Raw genomic sequence first — 20497 nt, 5'->3', positions numbered from 1 at the left:
GCTATACAGCCACCTATAATAGACTTTTTTTTTTTCTCACAATTTTAAAAAGCATTATACAGTTTCAAAACAAACTGATTCTGTGATCCTTCAGTTGTTTGCATGACAAGCCCTAGCATTTCAGTGCACCTATTTCCATCAAATATGACACTTGGTATGAAATTTGGAACATCCTGGTAAAAAGGTAACTGTTGATATTTTGGGCTAGAAAAGTAAAATTATCTTTGTTGGGGCCTCAGCATACCACTGAGGCTGGAATGAAAAGATTATTAGATTTGGTAGCTGTACCTAGCCGAATCAGTCCTTAGTCTACTTATTTTCATGAATAACTCTTCTTTTGCCCAAGTTAATGTCTAAGCCTGCTGACATGACATGAACATAGGATTGTATGTTCATTGAGCTTGGTGAAATGTTTGGGGGATGAGGATATTTTGCTAGTTTGTGCGGTAATGCATGGCAAGTTTGCAGTATGGGAGTTTGGTTAGCTACAGTTTGTGGAGGCTCAGATTCACCTATGTCGGTTAACTCTGTGGTTGGCTACTTAGTGTGGCAAAAAGATTTGCGAATCAAATATGGTTCTTTGACTTTTCACACCAAATATTGCGCCTCTCACAGAAACAAGAGTGTTTAGTCATTTGGTTAGTCTTTTTACTCGCATCAAACTGATTCCTTTCTAACCTGGAGAGTTGGATTGTAATATTAGTGGCTAAAATTGGTCACTTTACAAGTTAGCTTGTACTGAAGAGTCAGTTATTCTCCTCTTGTCACTAAGTGCTATGATCTGAAATGCACAGCTTCTCAGGCATCCATATTTTATTTTTTAGAAAAAACACAAATGTTGGTGCCCAGTAGGCATGTGCAGATCTTGGACCCTTTTTTGGGCGTATAAAACATACTAATAAATTTAAACTGCTTAAACTCCTCCATCCCCCAATAGGCTCCCTTTTTTTTTTTAAGCGAAAGCTACACTATCCAAGCAAAGCCAAGGTCACCGTGCATGGCACAAGTTGCTACTGCCCAGGCACCTTAACCATAGCAACCAGCTGCACCATTCCACAAGTGTTCCACCACTGCGCTTGCTGCATGGGAGGGGGGTAGCAGTATCCCAGCAGATGTGCGTGCCGGCACGTAGAGAAGGGGGTTTCCGCACTGTGCATGCACATGGCGCCGTGCAGAGCTGACCAAATGGAGCAGGAAAGCGTCTGCTGGAATCGCATGTGCAGAGCATGAAAGTGGATTCTGCCAACAATGAAGTAATTTCAACCACCTGGAGATCTTAAACATGCACCGACATCGCACAGCACATCAATGCCTCTCCATTTTGCCTCCATCGAAATGCAGCCAGGTATTCTGGTTCCGCAGCTGCTTTCGCTCAACATTTGGTTCAGCAGTACTGAACCCCTCTAATTTTTTCAATATCCTTGCACGAGCGCAGTTTGGTAGCCTGCAGATATATGGTAAAACAAGGCCAGCCTCTCAGCCAACTGATTATTCATCCTTCCTACACCAAGTTATTTTCCCAACTCCGGCTTGCCCTCTTCCAGGCACTAATGATTTTGAGGGTTACCAGTCATACCAGAGCTGGAATTCACCAAATGTAATCCCTTCAGGCAAAAAGAGTGTGCATCTTCCATGTTTACAGTCACACAGTTGCAATAAAGTGGAGTGTAGGGAACTCGACAAAACTTGCAACAAAATCTGCTCTGTACAGCTGGAGTGACCTGTCTGCAATAGTTCTCTAACCCGCTTTAATTCAAGAGTAAGCCTTAAACACAAAACAGGCATACTTGAAGTGACCTGGCAGATCAGTGCAAGGGCTTACAACTGGTAAGCTTCAAGATAACATGAATGCTGTCCGGTCATATGCTTGAGAGGCCAGGTGGATGTTGCTACAGAGCTTCTGGTTTCTGTGGTCTCATTTTATCCTTTATGAAATTCTGATGAGGCAGTAACTTAAAAGCACAAAGCATTACAACAATGGCACAGCCCGACCATGTCCTGGCAATTCCTAAATTGGAACTGCCAGGTTCTTTAGCGAGTGCCATTGTACGAAAGTGCCAAACACCAGTAACCTTCAGGAGTTTCTAGAGGGGATGGTAGAAACATCACAGTGGTGACAGAGCACATGACAAGTGCAACAGTCATTACTGGCAGTATTAGGTGGTGCGTGTATTATATCTGGAATGCCACTCTACTGCTACTATAGTAGGCGGTCAAACTTCAATCTGAAGCCCTTCAAGTTTGTTCTCTATTTTGTCTTATACTCTCTCACCTCACGGCACAGTCAGCGACCACCAAGAGGGAGACAGTTGCCATACCTTTCATTTCCTCATAATCAATTATTTTGCACTTTCAGCTAATTGTTGTGTTTTGCAGTTTGGTAAAAATTCTCACACACAAAACTGTATTTCCTGCCATTATAACAAGCTTGATAAATGCACAAAGCATTAAGATGAAAGAACACACTACAAGCTTGATCACTTAATACTGCTGGCTACAAGAATTTAGTTCAAAAAATTCTTAAATACCAAGTCATTCTAAGAAATCATTCAGATAACAGTAATCTGCCCCAGAGAAAGTAATAAAACTCAAATCAGGATGAGCATTGGGCAGAATGTTCTCTCCATTAAACACTCGTATTGTGCTTGCAGCACGGTTAAGCACTAAATGTAACATGAATTACCTGCTATGTAACAGAATAACTGTCAGCTCTATGTCAGGCAGTGCAGTGTGAAGACTGCAGAAGTGGTGCTTTGACACCAACCAAGACAGATGAAAAGGTAGTCACTTTATTTAGAAGCAACAGATTAAGCACACGAACATTCTGAGCACAGAATAACAGGGCCCTCAGGTCATCAAAGTGGTCCAATGCCAGAGAGGCGCTCTAAGTGTGCATGCGTACGTGTGTGTGAAAGAAAGGTGGGGGGCCTCCAACTGTCCCTCGCCCCAGAGTAGCATGGAGCGAGGGATAGTTAAGCACCAGCAGGTGTAGCACTGCAGGTGCAAAAGGTGCAGGCAGGCTGGGGCGAGATGGTTGTCAGTATGAACTTTTGAAGGATGCTAGTCTGGGCACCACTACATTTAGGATCGAGTATAGGGAATGTTTAACAGGTGTTACGGCTTTGAAAATGAGTGTGTACAAACATTCTCGTCGGTCAGAAAACTTGATCAGCGGATTGCAGGTGCATGGATGAGTAGGCCAAGTCATTGCCTGCAGTCCAATCACAGTCAGTGATCACCCTAACCGTGACTGTAGCTTCAGAGAGGTCATTGTGGATGTCTTTAGGGAGTGCAGCTCTTGAAGGGAGCGAATGGCAGCATTCCTGGAGTGTGTGGATGTTATGTATGCTGATGTGGGGGTTGAATGAATGAGATGATAGTGTAAACAGATGAGAATTTCCTGAAGGGTACCAGTAGTAGGAGGTTGACAGCAAGCCACGGCTTTATGAAAGGCATATGCCACAGTACAGAGTACAGATGTATCCAAGGTTGCTATTTCGGTGTATGCTGCCAACTGCTTCTTCAGGGAGAGGGAGGGATGTATTACACTCACAAAATACCTGCCATCATCCAACCAAAATATCATGCAACAGAGGGGAAAGGGAGCAAATGAATGGGGGATGTCAACCCAATGGCAACCTGCACCGAAGTTAGCCACATCAATTGTAGCATCATAACACATAGCCTAGTGAGAGAAATGAGCAGTTTCTGGTGCACTTACACAGTTTTTCCACGCAACCTGCCTCAGCTTGCGAATTTGCACACTATGTCAAAGCCGCATGTGTCATGCATCAGCTAACTGGGCTATGTTGAGAGCAGCTAGGCAAGGAATGTTATCAGCCAGATGTTCACCTGTAATGGTTCAGTATGCGATCTTGTGTTTGTAGGGCCCAAGTGGCTGATGGCAGCAGTTTTGTTTCCCAGTAAAACAATTTCATCACTGCCTGGGCAGTGCAGGTTCCATAAGCTTACTGTTTAAGGTTCACACAGGGAAGAACCAGCCAACTTCCAAACTGCATGCCCAATGCAACATCAAGAGATAGGGAGAGAGAGAGACCTTCCTCACAAACCTTCCAAATTAGTTGCAAGGGTAAATGATGCTTTCACACTGATTTAGTGAAAGTGCCATTGGCATCCTTTAACAAAACCACACAAACATGGCCAGCTAGAGAGCTGGCCATGTAAATCAGAGTATGGGCATTGTAAATAATGAGACACCATATGGTTTGACAACGCTGCTTTTCGTTATTTTGTCAGAGGACAAGGCTAGGTAAAAACAGAAGCTGCAGTACTAAGGGCAGTATACCAAACAGAGAGCTCGTTATCAAACTTTCAGCTGCTTTAAATGTGTTGTCGTATGTGCTTACCACTGTTACAGGGAGTATGCACCTACATCACAGTGGCGGCCATTTTGTGGTGCATGTAGCATGGCGAAAGGCTACAGGCATGTCTAATCGCCTCATCCCCTTCTTCGGTTTACACTACTGAAGCTGTGCCCTACACCGCAAAATAATGCCCATTCCTATAATAATGATAATTTATTTGCAGTCATTTTCCAGATCTCCACAGTTCTAAATATACTTATTTTATAAATATATTCAAGTTCATTGTGTTGTTGAACCTGATGTTCTCAAGCCTTCAGTGTTCAAATGAACATATGCAACGAACTGCAAATAAGCTAAAATACTTTTTTTTTCTTTTTCTCAAGCCTTCTTTTTATTGATTTATATCCTAGTACAATAGAATATTGCATGCAGTAGATATGAAGACATGCCACTGTTATGGACTGCCATAATTTTTGCAGCTACCAAATCTCCAAATGCCCAGAGAAGTTGTTTATGAAAAACAAAGTGCTTTTCACACTACCGTAACTTCTGCAAGCATTTCACAGCTGCACGCATTCCCTTAAAGGAACATAGACACTTAATTTTTGGGTTCACGTTTTACTCTTCGTAATCATGCGAAAGACATTACTGTACACAGATCACTTGCCTACAACTGCTAAATAATTTATAATCAATTTTCTTTTCTCACCTGCTTAGGAGGTTTTAGGCGCCGAGCGATGGCTGTGACATCAAAGTCAAGCCCAGGTCACGTGAGCATTGAAAAAAAAAAATGCAATATATTCCTCCGTCGTTTTAATTCACAACACTGAAGCCAGCCTGCCTCAAAAACAGGTAGTGCAACAGATACAGTATCAGTAATTATATCGCTGTTGTTTTTTTTTCATTGCTCATGTGATCTAGACTTGACTTCACACATCACAGTCATCGCTTGACTGCTGAAGCCGAAATAAGCGAGAAGATAAAAATCAACTGTAAATTATTTAGCAGTCGCAGGCAAAAAAAAGTGGTGACCCATGTACAGAAACATCTCACAATCATCAACCAGAAGAAAAATGCAACCAAAATTTGGTGTCTATACTCCTATAATTACATCAGAACTAATAAAACACAGGTTGTGAGCTACAGCATTACAACTGATTTTGCTCACAGGAAGGTTCAAAATACAAGCTGGACATGCTTGAATGCTTATTTTCAGTATAGGGAGCTTGCATGAAGCGATGCATGCCGGGTAATCCGCCATGATGTTGTCGTTGGCAGCAGACAACACAGCACTGCAATGCCTCACAGACATTACATGGTCGCGTAGTGCGCAGACGATGCTGGCGCGATTGAACAGGCCAACTGCGGGTTCTTCACGACTCCAAAAATATGTCTGCATGAGGGCTAAACGGCAAATGATTCATCTAGCGACGCCGACGCGAATGGCTCGCACGGGCCAACACACACGAGATCGACGCCAATCCGGGCAAGTATCAAACTACTCGCAACTTGACTCTCAAGAACTGAAATCATGAATGTTGGCGATGTCGACGAGCGGCCAGGTCCAGACGCATAGTGCAGTCATTCGTTAGCGCTTGAAGAGGCGTAGCTTGAACAGGTCCACGACGCAGCGCTTTGCATTTCTGCATAGCGCACCCGATATTTTGGGCACAGCGTCGACGCGTACGTTCCTCGGGAACGAAAAGCCGTGTTTACTTGGTGGATCGTCGAACACGACAAGGCACTTGCTCAATTCAGCCTGGCTGTGCTGCTCGTCGTCTGTTGCCAGCGACATCATGGCAGATTACCCAGCATGCATCGCTTCATGCAAGCTCCCTATAAGCAACCCTATGCTCATGCTTCCCAAGCATGACGGTCTATGAAACAATTCTTAACTACATTGTTAAGCGAATACTTTGAGTGCATGAAACGTAACGGAAAGCACAAAGCCACCTCCACAGTAGGGCACCTACCACTAGTAGTAAAGTTATCTTGGGCCCTCCTATTGCCTGCAGCTTCACCACTGCTCCACTTTAACTGCTTCACTTTGCTGGTAATATTCCGACCAAGCTTCCAGGTTTACAGATCGGAAGGCTCAAGAATGACACGGTGGCAGTCAAAGCTAGTTGATATGTACATTAATTGTGCCTATCAGTATGGTAACCCAACTGTCTATGAAATGCTATGCTTAATAATGAAGCATTATTTCATGTCAGTATGCAGGTCAGTTTACATCCCCATTCCAAAGAAAAGCAGTGCCAAAGATTGTTCCAACTACCGCACGATCGCGCTTATTTCGCATGCTAGCAAGGTGATGTTGGAAATCCTCCAAAATAGGCTGCAGCAGTATGTGGACCGGGAGCTTCCGGACGTACAAGCTGGATTTCGCAAGGGCAGAGGAACTAGAGACCAGATTGCCAACCTTTTTTGGATCATGGAAAAAGCAAGAGAGTTCCAGAAACCCATCTACTTCTGCTTTATTGATTATGCGAAAGCGTTTGACTGCGTAGATCACAGCAGATTGTGGCAAGCTCTCCAAGAGATGGGAGTTCTAATTCACCTCATCTGTCTCTTCAGGAACCTGTATGAAGGGCAAGAGGCCACAGTCAGAACTGGGCATGGTCTTACTGATTGGTTTCCGATTGAGAAAGGAGTCAGGCAAGGCTGCATACTGTCGCCCTGCCTATTTAACCTATATGCAGAGTGCATCATGAGGAAGGCCGGTCTGGACGAGTTTTCAGCTGGAGTGAAGATTGCTGGAAAACGTATCAACAACCTTAGATATGCGGATGATACCGCTTTAATGGTAGAAAGTGAAATGGAACTCAAGAGACTTCTGATGCGCGTACAAGAGAGTGAGAAGTTTGGGCTTAAACTGAACATTAAAAAGACAAAGATCATGGCGTCTTGCCCTATCAAGTCCTGGAGCATCAAGGGACAAGTGGAAGCTGTGACAGATTTTCTCTTCTTGGGCTAAAAGATTACCCCGAAAGGAGACTGCAGCCATGAAATTAGGAGACGCCTGCTTCTGGGAAAGAGAGCCATGGTTAGCCTTCACCGCCTAGTAAAGAGCAGAGATTAGTCTGCCAACCAAGATCCGTATAACTTTTGCTATGGTCTTTCCAGTTTTGATGCATGGATGCGAGAGTTGGACTGTGAAGAAGGCCGACCGCCGAAGAATTGAAGGGTTTGAATTGTGGTGCTGGCGGAGACTCTTGAGAGTTCCTTGGACTGCCAGAAGATCAAATCAGTCGATATTGCCGACCATAAGCCCCGACTGCTCATTGGAGGGTCAAATTCTAAAGTTAAAGCTCAGTTACTTTGGTCATCTGATGAGAAGGAAGGGGTCGCTGGAGAAAGATTTGATGTTGGGAAAGGTTGAGGGTCGCCGGAGAAGGGGTAGGCAGCAAACGCGATGGCATCCTCGAGGCGCTGCAGATGAAGTTATGTGATGTTAGGAAGATAATGAGAGACCGGAAAGCGTGGCGTGGCATGGTCCATAGGGTCACGAAGAGTCGGACACGACTGAACAACTGAACTGATACAGAATGTAAATATGAGTGTGATGGAGTCATGCCTCAATAATCTACAAATGTCATCTTTAAGCAGTAGTTTTATGTTATTGCCCTCATTTCATTCTCTGTTGAAAACAAGATGGTGCGAACCAAGCTTCTGCTTTTTAGTGCTGACATACTTGCATGAGGCACACCCATCACTGACCAATACAAGATGAAGGGTGTGCAGCAGAGGAGGATGAAAAACTTTAGAACTTCATAAGAATTATGAATAAACGAGGAAACACACTGCATCAATGACATACACCATGCAGATACTGCCACTTTAGCATGCTACAGGAATCAACAGCCTGACTCGACATTTAAAATGACTCAAGTACAGCAATTTGACAAGAATGACTCAGACTCATCAACAAATTCAGACTTTAATAGCGATGTATATTCTGCAATCTGTGAACTAGATGAGTGTGATGAAACAAGTATGACACTTAGTTGCTCAATATCTAAAGCCGAAAATGCCATTACGCCGCAACCACCGGACAAGAATCGGAGCCGCAGTTAAAGTGATGCCCATGCGCACTGGGGTAAACAGTTTGTGCACGGCATACGCAATTACAAGTGTACCACTGCCACCAGCCACTTTTGAATTAACCCATTGGGAGTCCATGTTGAAGCCGAGCCATTCTGCAATTGCCGTCATGTCGATGCCACTGAAATTGAAGAGGCGTGCATATGAAGCAGAACAAGGTGACGTGCTACAAACTACACAATGACTGATATCTTTCGGACAATGTAATGGCCGATTTCAAACTCGCAACGTTATAGTAACACGTCCGCATCAATAAACACACAAAAGCTGCACATCGTCAGACCTTACCTTGAAACCAATGCGTAGCAGATGCCAAATGATGTAATTGACAATACGACATGGAACGCCACCATTGCGCTGCCATACTCCTTTATCGCATGCTTCCACTTCTCTCTCCTAGACACCGGTGCCGACTTTTGGCCCGTGTCACCTTGCGACACTGCATGAAAAATGTGCAATGAATGCTTGGATATACATTGAAAACTTCCGCGCAAACACTAATAACTTACGGGCTGAACACCTGTGAAGTGCGGACAGGGCGCTAGGAAACTGCGCTGGAACACGCAATAACAAAGGCTTTCCTATATGTTTGGGGCTCGTTGATATGCGCAGTAAGGCACTAACAGAGCAACTGGAGCGCAGTGTTTGAGAGCAAGATGCAAATATCCGCTGTTGCACAGAAAACGATGACATGGACAACATGTCAACACCTTAATGCAGAAATGATCGACTGCTTATCGCCGATATCGCCTTTCCGCTACTCTGCAAACACAAGCTCACGCAACACAGGGAACCAGCAAGCGCGCGCGCACATGACTGGCTGACTGGCTGCTGGTTGGCACACTGAATGGCTGGATTCGCCTTGGACTGGCATTCGATCGATTCGAATGCTGCAAATGAATGCGTAGAGGGAAGAATGCATCGTTTTGAATTAGTCATTGCAATTACTTTATTCAGATTTTTTTACGTTAAATATAGTTTTGTGAGCAAAATGTAATTTTTTGCACACTGCGTAGTTTTTTTTTTTTTTTTACTAATTCACTAGTTTTAGTATGGTTTTAGTTTTGTACATTTTGTGGCTTGCAGGACAGCATTACAGCAATTACAGTGGCTAGAATAGATTAGACTGTAACAGCATGGAGGAAGAGTTTTTGCGTTTCAGCTTGTGACGTAAGCGGACATGCGGCGGCGCTGGCAATAGCAGTGACTTTCGGGGTGTAGTCAAAAGCTCCGGTCGTCTGCATTGGATGCGCGACGCTTGCTGTGTTTTCGGGCATAATTCCCGATGTTCTCGCAAGCTGTGGAGCGGTTGGTTGCGCCACAAGGCACAAATAAAGAAAATGGCACATGTTTTCATGTTTTTTTACGATCGGATAAAAATGAGAGAGAAGGGCAATGGCTTTGAGCGCGACAAGTAGACCCTTCGGCGACGGAGTGTCTTCGCGGTTAACTTGTGTTGCACTTCTGCACTGAAACTTGATCAGTTCGTTAGCAACTTTTAATTGTCAAAACAGCATTTCGGCCTCACCACGAATAGCGTAATAACAAATGCCTGCAATTCGTGCACGTTTTGTTGTACATACTATATCAAGTCAAAAGAACAGCGCTGTGAGATCCATTCATCTGTGCCCGTGCATATGTTCGTGCAGAAAAGGACACAAAAGCTGCTGCAAAGGGAACTGATGTTACTTTGAACGATGGCTCCTGCGCGTTATTGCCGAAACAGGCCCGAACTTGTGAAGCAGCTTTTCTATATCACTTTCGCGAGTTTCAACGAGTGACTCGATCACCACCGGCCCTACAAAGCGAGTAAACATTGTTAGGATCCGGGCAGTCACACAGCGTTATATCTCAGATTACTAAACTTTCTTTTCGAAGGTCACTGTAAGATTTTGACGAACGAATTAATATCCACGTACAACTCTGATTAATCAGAATATATTTAAATATGGTATTTATGACACACATGGAGTTTAATGTCCCAAATTGGAATCGACTATGAGGGTGCAAAATAAGGAGAATAGGATGACGCGCTTTTGAATAAAACGTTTCCAAGTATATTAAAAAAGTTTAGCAGATCGCGCAAATTTCGTCGCAAACGATTGTGGAGAACGGTGCATTTGCTCTCATGCACCTCTCCTAAAGAGCAAAGAGAACAAAATGAGGGCATTCTTACGGGCCTTCACGTATATATTAACCTGTGAATGACTGTGGCTACGTCTGTACGATGAAACAGGCGTCTAATGTCTTTTTATCGAGCAGGATAAAACTAGCAGCGTGCACTAGGCCAATTTTACAAAGGAAAAGATTCAGTTTTTATTCACTGAAATTCTGACTTAATTAAGTTGCCAGTACACTGAGAAATATGATTTCTAGTTCACTATAGTTATTGGTAATATTTTTTTTTAGAGTCAAGGTGCTTGGAGCAGCTAGCAGAAAACAGATCAAAGGAGTCGTAATATAAAAAAAAAGAAAAAAAAACACTTCCACTAATTCATTCGTCGTCTTCCTGGCATATGTGCTAGCAATAGGCCCGGAGTTGAACAATTTGGGCTATTAGTTTTTCATATACAGTATGCTTTCTAATTGTCATTAGCTTAATCAGTCACTGTATGTATGTATGTATGTATGTATGTATGTATGTATGTATGTATGTATGTATGTATGTATGTATGTATGTATGTATGTATGTATGTATGTATGTATGTATGTATGTATGTATGTATGTATGTATGTATGTATGCATGCATGCATGCATGCATGTATGCATGTATGTATGTATGTATGTATGTATGTATGTATGTATGTATGTATGTATGTATGTATGTATACAGTCGCCACCGTAGCTGCGCGCTGCTTAGACCAAGGAGGAGGAAGGCAATGCAGCGCTCTTCGCCAGGTAATTCCAGAAGCAATCGGCTGATAAAGTGCTGAACTACTCGCCAGGCATTAACAAAATCATTTCTACGCACAAACGATGTCTACGCTTCAAAATATTCGCACGCGCGAACTGGTTTTGAAGGCAGCGTTGCTTGGCGCAGTGTAAGCACGCTGTGTTTTTACCCATCGTTTATAGTTTTTGCCTACACCCCATGTCGCTCCCGATCGCAGCGCCACCTTTGTTTACAAACATGGCGCTTTGTGACTCCGATCAACGAGTGAGGATAGGCAGCCGGCGGCGCGCGCAGTAGCACGTGGCGTATGTCTGCTTCCGAGTTTACGGCGGGTTTGTTGGCGGCGCTGAAAACGTGCCTTATGCAATGCATGAGCGATTTATTGTTTAGAGTGTTCCAATATTACAGAAAAAATTTCGCCAATGCTGCAAAAAAAAAAAAAGAAAAAGATGTGTGAATTTTAGGAAAACAAGGCACGCAGCCACCCGTCTTTTAGATTTACTGGCATCGCTTTGCACGCTTTTTGCTTTGTACGGCACTCACAGAGGTGGTGAAAGGTGTCTGTTCCTGGCCCTACGGGGCTTGGACTAGGCCAACGCCGCTTGCGGGGGGGCTAGCCTTCCACGATGTTTATCTGTTGTAGGCCGTCATTGCACCCGCCACCGCTTAGGTGGTAGACGACGGCTTTTGCGGCGCGCGTCTTTCTCTCCCTGTTCTTTTTATTTTTTTCTCTACTTTCGGTGGTGAGGGTCTACGAACCCAATCAACATACACGCAACCAACGACAATCCCTCCTAGAGGGCAGCGTGAAAAAAAAAAAAAAAGAAAAAATGGGATGTTTTCAACGTGTCCACTCATATAATCCGCCTAACCCCCGCCGCAAGCGGCATTGACCTACCAATCCCAGCCCTATAGGGCCAGGAACAGACACCCTTCACCACCTCTGTGAGCGCCGTACAAGGCAAAAAGCGTGCAAAGCGAGGCCAGTAAATCTAAAAGACGTGTGGTTGTGTGCCTTGTTTTCCTATTTTTTTTTTTTTAGGGTGGCTCAGCTACAGAGCCAGTAGCAGGCCCGTGCATTTTCTTTTCCTTCTTCCTACAGTCACAACAACAACAGGCCTGATTACTTGGGCCTGAACATGACATATATCGCCTTTTCAACCATTTTCAACAGCGTGCGTGTCTTATATGAATGAGACAGGTAAATTTAGTGCCAAGCCCACGGAGATAAAAGGTTCGTGCTCTGACCTGCAGTATTTTAGAATAAATCGAGGTAGCCTGGTTCAAATTATATCGTACTTGACTCGAGGATTAAGCAGGTTAAATGTAGCACTGACAGCGTACTCCCGGCGGGTTGCCGTAGACTGAGTGGACATCAACTTTGGCTAGACAACCAGGCACAAATATTCCCCAAAAATGAGATTACGCCGACACTGTGCAGAAAACCTCACCGCACGTGAAAGCTGACTGCTCACGTGTAGAGCAGTGAGTGGATCGAGTTTGCTGAGCTCACAACAAGGCGGTTGCTCCTTGCGGCAGATAATCTAGTGCTGCACTATGAAATGACTAAATGATTTTCTGAAACCGAGGAAAGTATAAGAAATTTCTGATGTGCGTGATAGTTATAAATGGTAAATTAGTCGTGTAATTATTTTTTTTTTTCAATGACAATGAATTTCACCACGTGACCTTTTACACACCTCACAAAATTTAGGACTATCAGCGATTAATTTTCAGTAACGTTAAAATGCAAGCTACGAATCAGTAGCTGCGGAGACATCGTAAAAACTGCGCTTGGTCGCTGTCATGTTCTGGCAAGGAATTTTGAAGGCTGAAGATTTCTTTATGATTGTAATTATTGTTGAACAGCGACTCGGGGCGGTTCTTTCGTTTACTTCCAAAACAACTATAGGTGCCGGATATAAAACTATCCTAAAAGAAATGGAGTTCATCTTATCATGTGACTATAAATATGTATTTATTCCCGAACTAAACACCGATGGTTAAGCCTGTATGAAGCTATTTTACTCCCCTTGTCAGAAACAACCAGTTTGCTCGATCGAAAGACAACACAGTCGAAAAGGGGTTCTAATGATTCTAATGGGCTACTAGTGTACATTGATCTATGTGTATTATGTAATATTTAATGTAACAGGTGCTGCGAAGATTTGTTTCTCAAACGTTCGAGCATTTCTCTAAAGCGAAATGTGTTCATTACCACTGTTACGGATGCGCAGAATCCTTCAACAACAACAACAAAAAAAGAAATATAAATGTATATATGGGTTTAACGTGCCATGCGACATCGGCTATATGACGGATGATGTAGGGGCCGGCCTCGCTATCGTTGACCACGCGGGGTTGTTTAACGTGCAGTAAAATCCCACAGCCGAGGAGTGCCTTTCGAAACGGCTAGGATCGAACCCTTCGTTCTCGAAATCAGCAGTCGAGCGCCCTAGCTACCACTGAGACACCGCGACAGAGGTTTAACAGCAAAAAAGAAAAAAAAGTACTCAGACAATTCTATCGAGGATACAGAAGGCACAGAGTGGCTTGTTCACACTGGATTTGGCTATGCAGCAGTCTCCGGTCGCATGTTTCAGTAGTTGCGGTATTCCGAACAGAAACGGGAATATAGGATTTTTGAGCGTTTACATAAAGTTGCATTGACGGCAGCAACCTGTTTTGCTTTGACACAGCGCCTAACGACAGCAGCGCTTCGTTTCAGACACCGCTTGTAAAAGAATCGCAAGCGCCGAAGACCGCGACTGATGATGTCCTCTCCAGCGTGACATATACTCTATATGGACAAGCTTTTTTTTTTGTGTGTGTGTGTGGAGAGTAGGGTGATAGCCTGTTCATATTTCTTTTGCAAGAGGCAGACATAGTGAGCAAAAGTGCACAGGAACCGCGAAACAAACAAAAAGCACTCTTGTACACATCGCACGCGCGCACGTAAATCACCGCGGGCTGGCACGCGACGCGAACACGCATCCACACTATGGTATCCATACTGGGAAGGGTTCGCCCACTTTGCCGCTAGGTGGCGACTTTTTAATCTCCATTCCATTTTGGTTTAGAGATACCAGTGGCCGGGTGAATAATCTGGCGGTGGAAACTAGTAAAAAACGACTGGAAGATTGGTGGCTTAAAAGCAGAGAAGTGACATAATGTTAGTAATGTAGAAACAAAAATGTAATAAATAGAATGATGGTTTAGTAAACCAATTTAAATCAATAATTAAGATATAGGCAGAAAAATGAGCATGATAGCTACTGCTACGACCCCGTTTCAAAGGGGACGCTCCTATATTCCATATATATATATATATATATATATATATATATATATATATATATATATATATATATATATAATATCCGGCCACTCCTGAGCGACCCACTCACCTCTACAAATGTGAGCCAGTGAGCCGTTCAAGTGAGCCGGCTCACTTTAGTGAGCGGAGCCGCTCTGGTCCGCTCACTAAAATGAGCCGTCTTGCCCATCTCTAGTTACTACCTGTCGTAAGTAGACATATTCGCCTACTACTTCCAGTGCTTCGGTATCTAACGTAAACTGCTGTTCCTTCCCGAGGCTGTTGAACATTACCTTATTCTTCTGCAAATTGATTTTCAAGCCTGCCTTTCTACTTTTCCTGTCTAGGTCACCAATCATTCTTTGCAGTTCATCTCCTGGGTTACTTAACAAGGCAATGTCATCAGCAAATCGCAGATTACTGAGGTATTCTCCATCTACCCTTACCCCTAACTGCTCCCGTTCCAAGTCTCTGAATACTTCCTCTAAGCAAGCTGTGAATAGTACTGGGGAGATAGTGTCTCCTTGCCTACACCTTTCTTTATGGGAACTTTGTTACTTTCTTTATAGGGAAAATGTAATCTACATCTATAGTACATGTACACCATCTACCAAGATAAACTGCTGGAAGAGCGATAGACAAGACTGGCAGACAAAGTGACCTTCCGTCAGCGAAAAGCTGAAGAACGTTTGGCAACAGCTTCGCATGCGACCGTGTAATTTGTGCGTGAATAACAATTCGTCGTACGAGTGATACTATGCTAAATCAAGCTAAACAAAACTTTCGCTCGACAATTAGTTTTAACCACGTTAAAACCCTATATCATTTTTAATGCAAGCCTTACTGCCTATGTTTGCGAAAACCTGTCGACAAAAAGGAAGCAAAAATGGAAACAAAATATGAAAGCAAAATGTAATGTGTGATATGACGTCACAATAATATGAGGCTGGTAGTCATGATCGTGTATGCATGACAAATGGCATATAAATGTCGTGTCACACCTAGTCTTGTCATGTGAGTCATAGGTTTGTCATCAGTCATAGTCACTTGTCATGAATCGGTCAGATCGGAGGTCCAATGTGCATGATTGGTTTTCTTGATGTGTATATCATCAAAAGTCATGACCATGACTAGTGTCTAGTCATGACTTAAAAGTTCTGAGTCACGACACTCAAAAGTGGTGAGCGTGGAGCGAAAGCTTTGGCTGTGGGCGACCGAGCGTTGCATCGAACATAACCAGCGTTTCGTTGAACGCATTAAAGTTCACCGACGTGGCCCACTTGCATTCCCTGTGCATTCTGTACAAGGGGCGCGATCTGCCGTGTACAGCAGCAACGCTCAGGCTTTCGTATTTTTCCAATGCAGCAGTCTCTGCGGTGCTGTCAAAGCTTTCTTTTTTTTTTTTTTTTTTAACGTGCAGCTTTAGGCACCCGTTCCTGGCTCGAACAGAGTTGCAGACGGTGCCATCCAGGGCACCGCCTATCACAGTTGGCACTGGCCAACCTGCTTAAGTGTCCCCCAAATTTTATTATAGGTTCAGAAAAATGTTGAGTGAAGAAAAAAAAAAAAAAACTAGCTGGTGGTTTAGCTTCGGTTAACCCTGGAGGGAAGCGAAAGCTTTATGTACCTACATGGCTACGCTCATTGCCAAGCTCGGATTAAACACGTTGTGCGTTTCTCCTAACGGAAAGCCCGTTCTTGATCGCCTCATTCCGACGTGCCTTCTTCGCGTTCCGACGCGCTACTGTAGCAGGGTGTTCGTTCTCCTCCATCTCGCGCAGTGTTGTAACCTAGGCAGGAGCTCTGGGGCTCCTATTTATACACGTATCGACCCTCTAGCGCCCTCACTTCCACGTCACACTGACGTCACCTCACGTGACCTTGGCCTTGACAATGGTCAAGGGCCATTTGGTGGCCTACGTGACTATGCCCCAGTCACATGGCGACCACCAGGTCACGTGACATTGACAGTGATCACGGGCCACTTGGTGACCTGCGTGACTATGCCCCAAAGTCACATGGCGACCAGCATTACGTGACCTTGACCTTGACAGTGGTCACATGGCGGCATACGTGACTATGTCCCAAAGTAACATGGCTACCACCAGTCTTAACAGAGAAGTTGGACCTCTAAATCTCCCTCAAGGTGCAAACCGTGCATACCCGACGGCTCGAACTGCCTGGCGTAGTGAAGCTTTCGCTTAAAAAAAAAAAAAGAAAAAAAAAAAACACCATAAAGAAGGAACCAGAACAAGATAGTTATGTGAAGTTTTATGGCGCATAAGCGACCAAACCAGAACAATAGATTCAAACTACTACTTTTTACTTTCAAAAACGCAGTGCTAATTCTAAAGTTAAAGCTCAGCTACTTTGGTCACCTGATGAGAAGAGAGGAGTCGCTGGAGAAAGATTTGATGTTGGGAAAGGTTGAGGGTCGCCGGAGAAGGGGTAGGCAGCGAACGAGATGGTTAGATGGCATCCTCGAGGCGCTGCAGATGAAGTTATGTGATGTTAGGAAGATAGTGAGAGACCGGAAAGCATGGCGGGACATGGTCCATAGGGTCACGAAGAGTCGGACACGACTGAACGACTGAACTGAACTGAATTGATATATTGCGCCACACAACCGACGAGAACTAGCGCGTTCAATTGCACTTTCAATCGATTTCATAAAATTTCTATTTTCCGCTAGTTGCTGCTGCTCAACTTGAAGCTTCGGGAATTGCGTCATTCATTCATTCATTCATTCATTCATTCATTCATTCATTCATTCATTCATTCATTCATTCATTCATTCATCTTTATTCGCAAGGATGACCTGAGGCCTGGGGGATTCGTCCTCATAATTTTTTTTCCGGTTGGCTGCTTGGTGACGCTGCCCAACCGAACTTCACAACTGCACCGCTGCCCTACGAACGTACAAACGGAGGCATGTTCCTCGTTCACGCCGCTGACGACGAAGAATTTCGAATTACTGACTACCATAATCGTCTGCGTCAATTTTTACAGTGCAAGCTAGCCTGAAGATTGGCAGTCTTTTTTTTTTCTTCTTCGGGCATTTTCATGGCTACCGTATGTATTCGCTTCTGTTTATTCGAAATAAGGAATAACTCAATATTTACGCGAACTGGCTCACTTCTTAAGACCTCTGCAATTTCCTTATTGAACACCATCTTTCGTCCGAGGTAATTATGAACCACGGAATTCACTGGCTCGAACACACAGTTCGATCTGCAACACGCAGTTGTTTTGATCCCCGTACTACGTGTCGCATTTAATTGATGTTTTAGAGTGCATAGCGCGGGATTTCGTCTCTTGCAAGAAAGGACAACGAAGAGCAGGTAACCTTCTCCACGTATTTGTACGACGAGGAAGACAGATCCGAACGTCACGATGAGTGGAAGTACGTACCCATACTTCGTTTCTTAAAACGTGGGATTAATTTGCGGTAATGCGCCCTGCCGGTCAGACGCGAATGTGCGAGTGAATGCTTGACAGGCAGGTTTATCTTGTCGTGCGTATAGCAAAGCGTCGCTGATTTTACAGGCCGTTACGAAGGTTGTGTTACGTCAGCTGAAGTATGCCCAGCAAAGGATACCGCGTTTTCATACTCTAGTACGAGATTTGGCGCACACAAAAGATTACCAAGCTGTACAGTCACTTTTTGGGGCGTTCTAATTTTGACGAAGTGTTTTGTCCAGAAGCCGATTATCAAAGTTTATCAATGATCAAGCTTTGGGTGCGAAAAGCTCGGGCAAAGGTAACGCTACAGGAGCACTCGGCCGCCAGACCTGCGACGAATGCGCGAGGTTGCTGCTGCGGGCTTATGAACTGTTTCTATTCTTTGGGCGCCTGTTTTAAGGCGAAAGCTAAAATCTGTGCGTTGATGTGTCACTCGCAAACGGCGGACGTGTGAGGAGGGAGATTAAGGATGATGATAGGTAATGAATAAAATTATAAACATCGATAGAGTTAATGACTAATGCTAATGACTAATAATGATGGTTAATAACGACTACAAATGACTTGTAATGACCAATATCTCAAACGACGACTTGAAATGACCGCAACTGATTCTAAATGAGTAAAAATGCTTAGCTATGAGTGGTAATGAGTACAGTGACTAGGCATGACTCATCATGACTATGAAATGATTTCGATGACTGTAGGCTTTCGCCATTCTCCTCTTGCGAGACATGAGACCCTCTGATTTTTGACCGAAATAAATGATGTAGTGTATGGTATGGTAAGGTAAGGCATGGCATGGCATGGCATGGTACGATACGGTATGGTACGACAGGGCACGGCATGGTATATGTAATTATAGGCTTTAATGTCCCGCAGTACACCACCCACATCAGCTATATGACAGAAGCAATAGCGCGGGGCTCTAGATGAATTTCGACCACCCATGGAGTTATTTTACGTGTACTGAGATCACATAACACACGAGAAGTTTTGTATATCGTCTTGAGCGAAGTGCAGCCACTGGAGCTAGTATTCAGTCGCATACATGATTGTGCTTGGCTCAGCAGGCAAGCACAATAGTTACTCAGTCACCGTGGAGTCACCGCGCGAAAATGGCAGGTCTGGTATGTTTGCCAATGCCGAGAGGGTGGAACACGAAACAGTAGTTTGTCCAAATATAAGTACTTTATCCGAGATTCCGAGTTCCAGGTAAGATGAGTAAATACTGAGGGACGAGCAGTGTGGAAACTTGACGGGATTGCGAAGTTGTGGCAGCCAACCCCGCAGTTGAAATTTGGGGCGTTAGTTAGCGTTTTGAAAGGACAGGAGTTTGGCTGCTTCTGGAAGACTTTTGGCGGTGTTATCCCTCAAGAAATTACCTGGGGAGCAGAATATTGTGGGAGTGGAGGCAAAGCTCGACAGGCATAGGAGAGAAACTTTATTTTCCGTTTTTCTAGCGGCGAAGTGGAGACCGTACGTACCTCGCCAGCAAATAGGCGAGAGGTCTAATTTTCAAAGCTACATTGTATCGTGTTACAGCGGTACCCTACCCGTACTCAGCCTGTCTGCCTTAATCATAATTTGCTGTCACGATTGTTTAGTCACGGGCTCCAGAAAGTCGCGAACCGTTCTTACGTACGAGGTGCTTAGGCAATTAGGGCCACAATTTTCTAGAACCAGCCGGGGCGTTCACTCCAGAGAAATTCAGTTATGAGACAGTGTGCGATATAATTAGCCCACCCGCATGGGCACGGAAAGACGAAAGCGCCCAAAAACAATTTAAAAATATTTATCCAACAAGGCAATGTGATCGACGCCCATTTCCCAGCATTCTTTCCTGTATGATTATCTATGTGGGGTGACCACCGCAGCTGACTATTCAAGATGACCACCTTTCCAAAAGGCTTAGATTTAAAATGGTATCAACTGAGAAAGTGGCCGCCTATCTACGTATATAAAACATATGAAAAGGAAAAAAAAAAATGTCCGCTATAGATTTTCGGTTGATATACCTAGCTGGACTGGCACCATCTGCGGGCAAACATCACGTAATTGAATGGGAATATTTGTATTCGTAACTGAGAGAAAAAAAAAAAATTAGAGCATCCGTGATAAGGTGCGTAAAGGTGCTGAATAACTTGATCTTCCTACGCAATGCAGAATCTGATTTATAAAATACTTCCTGGGCTCGCTCCAAAGAGTCTTGAGGGCCTTAGGAACTTAGTGGGTGTACCACACATTCAGAAGTTCCAGGGGTAGTCTTTGATGCTCAGCGCCATAGATTGCGATGTGGCAGCCCCACAAACTAAAGTGTTTGTCCATTTCGTGAGCTTGTGAGGCTAATGCTGAAGAAGTTTGGCGCGATTTGCAGAGAGAGGTTAAAATGAGTA

General features: G+C 44.1%; 1 protein-coding gene across 4 annotated transcripts in view; it reads right to left on the bottom strand.

Moving 5' to 3' along the window:
• Nucleotides 1-20497, bottom strand: part of LOC146205942 (protein FAM210B, mitochondrial-like) — a 35043-nt gene that overhangs the window by 4816 nt on the left and 9730 nt on the right. For 2 of the 4 annotated variants that reach the window (XM_084590614.1, XM_084590615.1), the window contains exons 1-2: nucleotides 8939-9264; nucleotides 8718-8868 (exon numbers count right to left, since the gene is read on the bottom strand). In XM_084590614.1, coding sequence (XP_084446740.1) covers nucleotides 8718-8868; nucleotides 8939-9131 — 344 coding nt within the window. In that variant the 5' untranslated portion in view covers nucleotides 9132-9264. Of the gene's footprint in view, nucleotides 1-8246; nucleotides 8551-8717; nucleotides 8869-8938; nucleotides 9265-20497 lie in introns of those variants that run through there. The other 2 variants (XM_084590613.1, XM_084590616.1) reach the window with 2 other exon arrangements.

This window comes from Amblyomma maculatum, chromosome 1, assembly GCF_055883805.1.
Source record: "Amblyomma maculatum isolate TAMU_Amacu chromosome 1, ASM5588380v1, whole genome shotgun sequence".
In the NCBI taxonomy this organism is placed as follows: domain Eukaryota; kingdom Metazoa; phylum Arthropoda; class Arachnida; order Ixodida; family Ixodidae; genus Amblyomma; species Amblyomma maculatum.
The sequence above is the reverse complement of the archived record's forward strand: the minus strand, read 5'-3'. Positions and strand labels throughout refer to the sequence as shown.